General features: G+C 54.8%; 1 protein-coding gene across 4 annotated transcripts in view; it reads right to left on the reverse strand.

The window, feature by feature from the left end:
- CSGALNACT1 (chondroitin sulfate N-acetylgalactosaminyltransferase 1) overlaps positions 1-12016 on the reverse strand; it is a 13868-nt gene extending 1852 nt beyond the window's left edge. The window contains exons 1-7 of one of the 4 annotated variants that reach the window (XM_077304114.1): positions 11848-12016; positions 8058-8913; positions 7060-7276; positions 5530-5631; positions 4126-4304; positions 2371-2465; positions 632-713 (exon numbers count right to left, since the gene is read on the reverse strand). In XM_077304114.1, the coding sequence (XP_077160229.1) occupies positions 632-713; positions 2371-2465; positions 4126-4304; positions 5530-5631; positions 7060-7276; positions 8058-8688 (1306 nt within the window). In that variant the 5' untranslated portion in view covers positions 8689-8913; positions 11848-12016. Of the gene's footprint in view, positions 1-631; positions 714-2370; positions 2466-4125; positions 4305-5529; positions 5632-7059; positions 7277-8057; positions 10988-11023; positions 11634-11847 lie in introns of those variants that run through there. The other 3 variants (XM_077304115.1, XM_077304113.1, XM_077304116.1) reach the window with 3 other exon arrangements.
- Positions 12017-12056: the final 40 nt, after the last annotated feature.

Below are 12056 nucleotides of genomic sequence, written 5' to 3' on the forward strand. Positions count from 1 at the left end.
CCTCTGAAAGCACAGCAGCCTCAAAACCCTGGCTCAGCCCCATAGATGTGGCAGGAGGCTCAGCTGATCAATTCCAGGAGTGGGAGTCATCTGCATTTTGGTGATGCCCAGCCCCAAAGCTCCAATGGCCGCGTAGCCTCACCCAAACACTATTTGTATCCCCCCCCCCTCCTGGCTGCAAGAGAGCTCCAGAGCCTGCTCCCTGGTGACGCGACCATGCAGCCTCCTCAAGGCCACTGCTATGGCCCTCAGGTTCCGGGCAGCAAGGGAAGCAAAACAGATTCCTTTCCCAGTCCACCTTCTCTTGGGCTTTATTTTTATGAGCAGCCTGGGAGACGTGTTGCTGGAAGGTGGGATGTAAATGCTTAAGGAGCTCCGAGCAGGGGGTCCTGGGGCCACCGCAAAGTGGAATAATGAACCTCTGCCTTGGCAGAGTGAGGGGCGGGTGTGCTCTGGACAAGCAAGCAGAACACCCTTCCCTCCGGGAATGTTACTGTAGGATTTCCCATGCATGCTGAAACTTGGGACAGAATTCTAGAAATGAATTTCACGGGTGGCATCACGAATCCCAGGAGGAGGCACCGGCATGCTGAAGACAGCCCAACCAGGAGCCAGCAGAATGGCTTCGTACCAATGTTGATGAAATCTGAGTGGTATTGGCAAGTCATTCCAAACCCAAAGTCTCTCCAGAATCCGGTTTCCTTTTTAACAACCTGCAAGATAAAAATGTACTAGAGAGAGAGAGAAAGAGACTGACGAAACAACTGAATTCTGAACACAGCCATCTGGTCTTGTTGTCCTTCCATCTTTGGCCTAACGCCCTTTTCGTATCTTCCATCACAAGCAGATGGACACTCATCGACGTCACTGCATCCCCCAGCTCTTCCAGGCAGGAGTTGCGAACACATTCCTCCCCATGGCAGCTGTGGGGCAGAAATGGCAGCCACACCTTCCCAGTCTTTGCTCTGTTCGCTGCTGCAGCAGGTGTGGTGGAGACTGAGGGGCGTTCCCCCCTCCCCCTGACTCCCCCCTTCCCTTCCCTGCTGGGCCACAAAGCAGCACTAAGCCCTGCAGTGCCAAAGGGACAAGCAGCAGCAGCAGCAGCGGCTGCTTTTGGGGGGAGACTGCAGCCCCCACTCCCTTCCCGCTTTCAAAGCACAGACAAACTGGGATGGTTCTCTTTGAGAGGGTGTCCATGCACCAGGCATGGTCCGCAGTTTTAATTCAGGGGAAATCCCCTGGTGGGGGCAGCCGCGCTCCTGCAAGAGAGCTCGGTGCCCCACAGTGCTAGGCTCTGGACTCCGTGAAGCAGCAGGCTGCCCCTTGGAGACCACCCGCCAGAGAAACCGAGGCAGCCCAGTAGGCTGTTGCTGAGGTCTCCAAAGAGCCCTGGAAACTGCTGATCGGTGAGGAGACTGAGAAGGCTTCAGCCAAGGCCGGCCAGCCTGCCCAAACGCATCCCACCTGCCCTCGCCCTCGAAATAACCTACTAATGCCATGGCCATACACCTCCCTTTCTGTCCATTCCTGGATGGGACTAGAACTCCGCCCAGCATTCTTAGCCATGAGCCAACTCCAGCAGTATCTGCTGTCTTATTCTGCTCTGCTCACAGTAGATCTCAAGCTTTAAATGGGGGTGGGGGGAGCCTCAAGTGCACTTGTGGGAGGGGGAGGCAGACCCCTGCCCCTCTCTTCCCCTAGCATCTCAGAGAGACCTTTCAGGTCTCCTAGAGACAACCTCTGTCCTGCAGAACCAGCTGTTGGGCTGGGAGGAAGGAAAGGCCATGGCTAGCCAAGTCCCTGTGGAGGTCTTGGCCTCCCGCCTTGAAAAAGACTTCTCTGATCCCTGCTCCTCCTGCTGTGTCCCCCTGGAGCAGCTTTGCTGGTCTGAGCGAGGCCTTCTGAAGGTGGGGAAGGTCAGCCCCTGCCTGCTCAGGGGCATTCTTTGTGCTGGAGCCCAGCCAGTGGGACGGCTTGCCCGAGGGGCTCAGCAAGGCAATCCCCACAGATGCGCCCAGGGGGGGGGAAGGGGTGGCTGGGTGAGAGGGGACCTGGTAGCTAGAGCTAGATACGAAACCAGGGCAATAGGATCTTTAAAAGAAACCGAAACAAACTAAATCCTGAAGTGAGCTAAACAAAACCTGGGCCACCTGAGTCGGCAGACAGAAGAGAAAAATACACCTGAGTAGAAAGCACAAAGACCAGTTCATACAAGGTCGATATTCAACTGAATACCACATGTATGGCTGAGACCTCTTATGTGCAACAGAACTCTTTACAAATTTCCAAACTCTAGTTCCCAGAATTCGTTGTCTCCTAATGATATAATTGGTCATTTGCAGGTGAAATTCTTTAAAGCCATGTACTTACCAGTTGCTGTTCTAGGGGAGGGATGGAATCCTGGTGCCCATAAATTAGACTTGGGTTATACTGGCTGAAAAGAACAGGATAAAATACCTTCTTCCCTAGAAACAATAATGGGGGGGGGGGGGAGAGACATTATTATTATTATTTTAAATATTTTGCTACATTTGCAGATGCCTTTCTTCTCCTGGGTGTTCAGAACTAGGTGGCTTTCAAAGTTGTGAGTGTAAAGTTCAGTGTCAGGTTTCTACTTTTAAAAGTCCGCTAAAACCTAAAACAAAGAAAGAACCACCCAACAGTGCAAAACAGTCAGGCAATGAAGAGAATACAATCACCCTAGAGGCCACACCAACCACCCGCTCTGAGTAAGATGGATGTTTCCCTCAGAGGGATGTGGCGCCTGAGGCAGCAGCCAACTGGAGGAGGAGAGCCAAGAAGCTCCCCTTCTGCCCGCCTGTGGTGCCAGTGGGAATGCCCAGCGCTGACACAGCTGGAAAAGCTTTGGCGGCCATCTGTTAGGGGGCCTGGTTTCAGGTGCTGGGTTTGATTGATTTTCAGATCCCCCATCCGGTCCCTGAAGGAGCCTTTCTAAGCAGTAGGGGAACTCGTCCAGGTGTCCCTCGTCACCAGCATCTCTGGGGAGGAAGGGGCAGGGCCTGGCAGAGGGTTTGGGGCATGCCTTCCCTGTAGGGCAATCCCTCCCAAGTCGACTGCCACCCTAGGTGGCTCTTTGCCAGGACTAGGCCTAACCTTGTTTCTTTTACTAGATCTTATGGTTATTGCTTCTGTAATTATATTGCGATGTCTATTTGCTTGTTGGAACTCCCTCAGCAATTTGTCTTGAAGACTGCAGGGTGTACCTAGTGCCAGGCCAGTGAATGGATGCCCTCATCCCCTTTATGGGTGCAGGGGGTGGAGGTGCGTCCCACCTGGGTTGGAGCTGGAGTCTTGGTGCAGCAGCAGCAGCCAAGGAGCAACAGAAACTGGGGGTGGGGGCGCTGAAACCCAATGTAGTTGCCGCCAGACCTTCACTGGGCACAGGGCCTGCTCTCTCTCTCTCTCTCTCTCTCTCTGTTTCTCCCTGTTGCAAACAATGAGGAGAGCCCAGGCTAGCAGATATGAAGCCCTGGACAGAATGGGAGGGCTGGGTCCAATCCCTGCTTGAGGGTTACTCGGTGACCCGAGATGACCCCACAAGTTGGTTGCGTGGGAAAAAGATATAACTTCATCCTCCCCTCCCTCTGAGAAACTCTAAATCAGGGGTAGTCAACCTGTGGTCCTCCAGATGTTCATGGACTACAACTCCCATGAGCCCCTGCCAGCATTTGCTGGCAGGGGCTCATGGGAATTGTAGTTCATGGACATCTGGAGGACCACAGGTTGACTACCCCTGCTCTAAATCACATACCGAGAGGGGGCCCCTTCCTTCCTCCTCAGAAGACAGCTGTGCCTATCTCTGCATGGCTGGCCCTAGCGTGCCATTCATAAAGCCTTTCTGAAAAGGGGGAACAAACTTAAAAACTAAAAGTGGTGGGCAGCCAATCAATTGGGAAAACATCCCAGGTATTGTCAGAGAAAGCAGACAGACAGGAGGAGAGCAGAGAGGATCCACGGCCAATGCTTTCTGGGAGCACAGTCCCAGGCACCAGCTCTCCTCGTCCCCAGAAATCCCCTTCCATTTCACCCATGCTGTACAGTTTTTCGTTTTCCAGCTTAAAGAGGTGTGGCGTGCCCTTGAAACAGACCAGCACATTGTGCTACCTGGCTCTGTATTGAGTCTGCAGGTGGTGAGGAATTCGGCAGTGAAGTAGATATCAACGTCACAGAAGAAGAGAACCACGTTGCTGCCTTTCCAGACCCGAGCCCCAATTTCTAGTCCTTTCCCTCTCGAGAATTCTTCGTTCAGGTGGATGAAAGTGAAATTTTTGAAGTGTGCTGATCTAGGAGAAGGAACGGCATGTGTCATTTGTCTCTTGCCAATTGGCCTTTGATTTCGCAAAGAAGAGTAATTAGAATCATAGAGCTGGAAGGGACCTACAGGCCATCTAGTCCAACCTCTTGCTTAATGCAGGATCAGCCTAAAGCATCTATGAAAAGTATCCGTCCAGCTGCTGCTTAAAGAATGCCAATAGGAGGGATCTCACCACCTCCTTAGGCAGCCAATTCCACTGCTGAACTATACGGCCTGTGAACATTTTTTCCTGCTATCCAGTGGGGTACCATTCTACACACAGTTTAAAGCTATTCCTGTGGGACTTCTCAGCAGCCAACAGGAACTGCTCCCTGCCCCTCCTCCAAGTGACCACCTTTCAAATGCCTAAAGAGAGCAATCCTGTCCCCTCTCCGCCTCCTCTACTCCAGGCTGGACATTCCCGCCGAGAGCCAGTTTGGTGTAGTCATTAGGAGTGCGGACTTCTAATCCGGCATGCCAGGTTCGATTCTGCACATGCAGCCAGCTGGGTGACCTTGGGCTCGCCACGGTGCCGATAAAACTGCACTGACCGAGCAGGAATATCGGGGCTCTCTCAGCCTCACTTCCCTCACAGGGAGTCTGTTGTGGGGAGAGGAAAGGGAAGGAGATTGTAAGCCGCTTTGAGACTCCTTCGGGTAGAGAAGAGCTGGATCTAAGAACCAACTCTTCTTCTTCAGTAATATCAGGGCTCTCTCAGCCTTCCCTCCCTCACAGGATATCTGTTGTGGGGAGAGGAAAGGGAAGGCGACTGTAAGCCGCTTTGAGCCTCCTTTGGGTAGAGAAAAGAGGCATCTAAGAACCAACTCTTTTTCTTCTTCTTTTCCAGTTTTCCGTTTTTTCTCCCTTTCAGTCACTCAGAGGCCCTCAGTGCCCCATCCTGCCTGGAATCTCCAGATATGGGCAAATGCCTGTGCCTCCCGGCCACCCAATTTGGGCCCGTTTTTGCCACTTTGGTCACAGCTACTAAGGTTGTAATGGTCCTGCTTCTGGCTAAACAAGGCTCCCCTGAGCAAAGTGGAATTAGGGCGGTGTGATAGTGTGGGTTTGCACTCACTACTGAAGCCCACAGCCGTACGTGACTCCCACCTCAGGGGACAGAAACCTTGAACCCCAAGCAGTTCTGGTTTTTCCAGAGCAGAACTACTCATGAGAAGCCCAGGGAAAGAACCCAGCAGCACGTGGCCCTGACTCACTGGGAGGTGTTTTCCAGGATGCCTCTGACCTCTCTCATTTGCTCTCTCCCAAAGTAAACGACAGTGAGGTGGATTCTTCCGTCCTGCCGGATGCCCATTTCCCTGGAACAGAGAGAAATGGCTGTTTTCAGACCCACCCAGGCCCTTGGCCACAGTCACCTTCCTTCCTCCCATCCCGAGAGACAAGGGTGGTGGGCTATGAATAATCATTCTCCAGCATTGTGCAATTCCAGACAGATAAATAATAAGACTAGTGCCCTACAGATCTTTTTCGTGGGGCAGGATACAGGCCTGGCATGTGTGACAGCGCCCTGGGCACTAAAAGGTCAGAGCCAACTCCACCCATGTCCTCAGTCCTCCACCAATCCTGGAGCAAGGGTCAGGTGGGGAGATGTCAAACTGGTCTGAGAATCTCTTTCTTTAGGACACTCCCCATGTCAGTGGTCCCAGGAACGGAATGCGTGGGGGCAGGGGAGAGTTTGCCCCTCTGTCGGGTGTCCTGATCACCTAATGCACCGGCAGATGTCCCGTCGAGTCTTGGAAAGTGAGCGGCCAGGTGGTATTGGTCCAGGACTGTCTATTAAGGTGCCATTTTGTTCTTAAGGCTTGGATCCATACCCCACTCCCTCCCTGATTTATGCTCACCCAATGAAATGTATGGATCCAGTTGGTCTCCAGAATACTCTGTGGGACCTGATGCCCCCGGGCGACACGGCTGATACATCCCAGCCATGGGGTGGAGACCGTGCTCGGCCCGTGCCCGCTAGATAGAGGTGGGCTGGCACTTCTCTTGTTGTGAGACCTCTTGGCTGCACTTGACGTGGTCGACCACAAGTTGCTAGCCTCACCAGAACTGGGATTCATGGGACAGCCTTTAAATGGCTGATCAGGCACAGAGGGTGGCAGTGGGGGAGAATCTCTTGCACCCTCGCCAACTCCTTTGCAGAGTTCCATATCGTGCAATTCTCTCCCCCACATTGTTCAACAACTTCATGTGTCCTCGGGCCCAGCTGGTCCAGAGTTATGGGCTGGGTTGTCATCAGTATGCAGATGACACCCAGCTTTTCCTCCTGATGGCTGCCAGTGGTTTTCCAGATCAAGTTCAAGGTCCCGATATTCCCATTTATAACCCTCTGCAGTCTGGGCCCTACATACCTGCAGGACTGCCTGTCTCCCTTTGCCCCCTCCAGAGTGCTTTGCTCTGGAAGTACTCGCTAACTGGTGACTCCTGGCCCTCATGAAGAACGCCTGGCCTCACCCAGGGCCAGGGACTTTTCAGTCCTGGCCCCTCCTTGGGGGAATGAGCTCCCGGGAGAGCTGAGGGCCCTGTATTGCCCATCACATTCTGCAGAGCCTGCGAGATGGAGCTCTTCCACCAGACGTTTGGTCAGGGCTAGGGCTGGAAGATCTTTGAGTTCCCCCCTCCATCCTCCCCTCCTCTTTGGAGGATATTCGATCTAGTTATTGCCTCCTTATTGCAGCATGGCTGGAAAAATGGAAGGAGGCAAATCTGGACAGAAGCAGACCAACCTGAAATTCTGCATGAATTGCTGAAACTTGCTTGCCCGTTTGGCCAGGGGGACGATGATGTTCACAAGTGTCTGGGCTGTGTTGAGATTTTCATTCTTTACTTTTATGATGGGGCCAAATGGCCTGAACAGGACGATTCGCTTGAATTCATAGTTTTTGTCTCCTTTGAAGGTCAGCTCATACAAGGTGCCTTTGTCTCTTTCTGTTCGGTAGATGCCTGTCAAGAAAATTGAGGGGGAAAGAACTGTTTGCCACCCCCTGTATCTGCAGCTCTTGCCCTCCTAGGAGGCAGCAGAAGGCCGTCCCAGGATGCAAGAGGTCAAGGGGTGAAGGTCATTCCACTAATTCAGGGTGATCTCGGCCTCCCTTTTTCTCCAGCTCATGCCTGCCCTGGACAAGCAGGCCAAGGGGTTGTGGGGATGGTCAGGCATGCCCAGATAGGACCAGGAGGGTGCTGTGGTTTATCTCGATCCTGAGGACTTGTTGGGCTCTTTGGAGGAGCAAGGGCAACAGAAGGCACTGGCTTCATTTATTTCATCACTCAGCAAATCTTCCATGGCAGAGTGGGGATTTGAACTCAGGGCTCCCAAAGTCTAGTCGGACCTTCTAACCACCACGTGATGCAGAGGCAGAGGATGTGAAACCCTTCCCCCACCCAGGGCTGCCTTCCCTAAAGCCCGATGCCCCCTCCCCCTCACCTGGGCTCTGATATCCGGACTGGGGGAGGGGGGCCTGGGCGGTCGCTGTGGGCAAAGGCAGTCCTGAGCACAGGGCCCACCCTCAATGGGGGCTTATTTGGATGGTTCAGTTGAGGCATGCAACATGGGTGGGTGGAATGACCCTGTCACCGCTGAGCACTGAATCCTAGAATTTTTCCTGCGCCTTCAAGCTGAGCTGAGCAAAAAGGCAGAGGCTAGTAGTTTCTGAAGGTCAAACGGAGTTCTCTCCCCTAGGCAGGCATGCCGTACTTTTGGAAGAGACTGTTGAGGAGCACTCACCTTCTACAAAGTCTGTGTTGGAAAAGACCCTCTGTTTTGTGCTGTCATTGTCCTTTGGCCTGTTTAAAGTCTCCAGGCCCAACTCAATCACCTCTTCCAGATCATCCTGTTTGTCCTTCCGCACTGGCTTCTCCTCTGGGTGACGTGTCAGGCCTGTTTCCAGCTGGTACACTTTCTGCAAAGTGAAGCTCTCAAAGGGCATGGCCGCATACTCGCTTGGCAGCCGCACCCCCCTGTGTACCTCTGCCTTGTCAACCTGGGAGAGCAGGAACTGCGAGAGATCGGCCAGGGTCCTTGGGGGGAGCGCCTGGTCCAGCCTCATTGCCACGGTGGCATTGCTGGGGCCCTGCCTGCTCTTCAGCTGCCCGCCCCGCTCCTGCACGGCCTCCTTCAGCTGGGCAGTCTGCCTCTTCAGGCTGGTGGCAGAGTCCTCCTGGTGACCCTCTCTCTCCTGCAGGACAGCTTGGTCCACCTCCTGTCCTGTTGGGCTCTTATGCCTGGGAAAGGGCAGGGGCCCTGTGTCCCCTCTGGGGCTACAGGACAACATGTAGCGCACCAAAACCACACAGCAGAGCGCCAGCAGCATGACTCCTGCCCGGGAGAACCAAGCCCTCAGGCCTCGCCGGGCCATGGCCTAAGCAGCTGGCGGCACCCCTGTTCCTTTCCCGGTCTGGAACTGCCAGCAGCCACTGCAGGGCCTCCCACAGCGGCCTCCTTCTCAGCGGGCAGCACAGTTTGCCCACCTGGCGCTCTCAACAGCCGAGCTGAAGAGCCAGGGGTGTGCACAGACGGGTGTGCAGGGGGTGTTCTTCAGGCCAGCTCCATTGTGGGTGGGCATCAGTGGGGAAAAGGCAAGCTGAAGGACAAAATGGAGGCACATTATGCACTCAGGAGTGTGGCCAACCTGCTTCAAGAGAAGTTATTATAATTCATGGAGCCCTTCTCAGCAAAATGGGGTGGGGTGGGGGGAGGAAGCCTCCAAGCCAGCCTGAGGCAGCCTGCTCCCCCTCTCTTCTCTCAGCCTCACCCACCCCACTCATCTCCCTTGCGAACCGTGATGTACTTTACCAAGACGATGGACATAACGCCATGGTTAGAAGAGCAGAAAGTGGAGTAATCAGACGTTTGCGAGTTCCCACCAGCATGGCCATTTGGATTGAGCTATGTGGGCCCTTGGGAGAGTCAAGGCATGCCTATAAGGACCCCTTTACAGGAGGCGAATGGGAATCCGGGGGAGAGGGCTGTGGAGGGCTCCCCAAGGAAGTGCCACGTGGCCTTTTGGGGACCCCAAAGCCTAATCAGCTCATTCCTATAAGGGCACTGAACAGCGACTGGATTTAAAGCCGAGCTTGAAAAATGACAGTGATTTTTAATAGAAAGATTCAGAAGTTCTTTCCCATCCACTTCCCATTTGTTCCTCCATTCTGCTTTCCAACAGTGTCTCTTCCCTGGCATAAATATAATAAATAAATAAATAAATAAAATAGATACATAACTATTTATTGACTTAATTTATACCCCAAGGGAAACCCAAGGCAGCTTATTGGCAGTGTTCTATTCTCCATTTCATCCTCACAACAATCCTGTGAGGTAGGTCAGGCTGAAGGGTGCTGTGACTGGCCATGGGCCACCCATCCAGGCTCCATGGTAAAGGTGGGATTTGAAGCTGGGTCTCCCAGCTCCTAGTATGACACCCTAGCCACTACTGTAAACTGGCACTCAACTTGACTAGTTTGCAGGTAATGGAAACCCACTAGAACAAGGAAAGCTTCTTCAGATACGTGAGAAGCAAACATCAGTTAAAAGGAGGCGATGGGACTGCTGTTGGGTGAAGAGGGAGACTTGGACAGAGGAAGCAGAAAGGATCAGGACCTATTTTGCCTGTTTCGCCAGAAGAATATGGACACATCTAGGGATGGTGGTAGGCAAGGTATGGTATCTGAGTGGCAGGTGGACGTGGACAGAGAGGTTGTCGAGAGGCACCAGGCTGCACTGGATGAGTTCCCTGGGCCAGATGGTGTGCACTGGGCCTAGGAAATTTTGATTCGGGTACTTTCTGGCTTATCGAGCATAATCAAAAATCCCTTCCGTTTAAATCAGCCGGATCAAAGAAGCCAAAATAGATTTGTGTTTGATTTGGCTGATTCAATTTGGCATTGATAAGGACCTTGCCAAACAGCGTATCCTGATGATTAGCTGTTTATTGGGGTCTTCAAATGCCTCCTGGGCAGTCCTACCCAGGCTACATAGATTGGGGAGGGAGGGGGGGAGGCAAAGAGCCATCAAACAGCTGATCCTGATAGCTGATCCTGATAGATCAGCTGTTTGGGGGCTCTTTAAATGCCTCCCCCAATCCCTCCTCAGGCAGCAGAGGTTCCGCTGCCGGGGAAGAGTCTGCTGTGGTAGAGAAGAGCCACCAAATAACAAATCTTGATAGATCATCTGTTTGGCACATCATTTAAATGCCTCCCTGCCTTCCCAGAGCCTTTCCAGGAAGCAAAGTGCCTCTTCATTACCTGGGAAGGCACTGGGGGGGGGGGGGGAATAAATGCCAAACAACTGATCTGTCATTATCAGCTGTTTGGTGCATCCTTTAAATCAGTGGTCCCCAAGCCCTGGTCTGGGGACTGGGAACAGTCGGTACTGGGCCATGGCTCCTCCTCACCGGCTGCTGCCTTGGGGGGTGCCCTGCCACTCTGCCATTGGCTCACCTTTGGTGGCCGTCATGTTTGGGGCTCCCCCTCAGCGTGGCACTGTGCAGCTACTGCTGGCAGTGCCCCCCCTGGTGGGCGGCGGGAAGTTAGGGGCGCTGGCGGGAAAGCAAGTGGAGCAGGGGCTCAGGCGGTGGCAATGTCCCTCGGCAAAAGACTATTCCCCCCCCCCCCCGGGCCTCAGTGAAATTGTCAAGTGTTGACCGGTCCCTGGTGATAAAAAGGTTGGGGACTACTGCTTTAAATACCCCCCACCTTCTCATGCCGTGGAGAGCGAGCAGTCTGCTGCCTCGGAAAGTGGGGGAAGAGCTTCCAAATAGCCGATCCCCTGAAAGCAGCAGTCTGGAGGCTGTGTCCGCCCAAGCCGTTTGGGCGCCAAATTAATTCGGCAAATCTGAACCATCCACATTTGAATCATTGTGGCCCTCCAGATGTCCCTGGACTACAGTTCCCACGAGCCCCTGCCGACTTGCTGGCAGGGGTTCATGGCAATTGTAGTCCACGGACCTGTGGAGGAGCACAGGTTGGTCCCTCTGCCCTATCCCAAAGCAGCGATTCCGGAGATTCAGGATCTGCCTGATCTGAAAACTCCCATTTTAAAAATGCACGTCCCTAGCTGTGGCCCGGAGGGCGCCCAAAGACCCCGGTGGGGAGCGGGCGGGACCTTCTTCGTTCTCTGCCGGACTCCGGGCAAGACATGCGGGGACAGCAGCGGACGGCCAGAGTCATCCCGATATCCACAAAGGAGAGGGGGGAGGACCGGGCCAGTGAAAGCGGCCGCGGCTTCAGGGCAGGGAGGGAGGGGGGCCAAGGCGAGACAGCGCGAGCCGCCGGACGCCACACGGGGAGCCTGACTAGCAGGGGACGGCCGGGGGGGGGGGGGGAAGGAGCGCAGCGCTGCCGGGGAAGGCCCGCGAGGACGGCGGGAGACCTAGAGCCCCCCCAGTCCCGCCCCAGGCCGCCACGCGGCACAAGCCCCCCCCCCAAAGGCGCCGCCTCGCCCCCCTCGCCCGCGGCCCTCCCGTGGCAGGAGACGCCGAAGGACCCCCGCTGCCCCTCCCGGCGCAGCACTCACTCACCCCGCGCGGCTGCCGCCGACCCCGCCCCCCCGCCGGGATCCGGCCCTGCCCCGCCCCGGGAGGGAGGGGGCTCCAGAGCCCCCCCATCAGGAGAGCGGCGGCCACACCCAGCTCTCCCCGAGCTCCCCCGTGGGGGCCGCTGCGCCCCACCACCAGCCAGCCAGCCACGCCCACGGGGGGGGAGAAAGCCAGGCGCCAAACCAATCCCC

The sequence above is a fragment of the Paroedura picta genome, chromosome 11 (assembly GCF_049243985.1).
Source record: "Paroedura picta isolate Pp20150507F chromosome 11, Ppicta_v3.0, whole genome shotgun sequence".
Lineage (NCBI taxonomy): Eukaryota > Metazoa > Chordata > Lepidosauria > Squamata > Gekkonidae > Paroedura > Paroedura picta.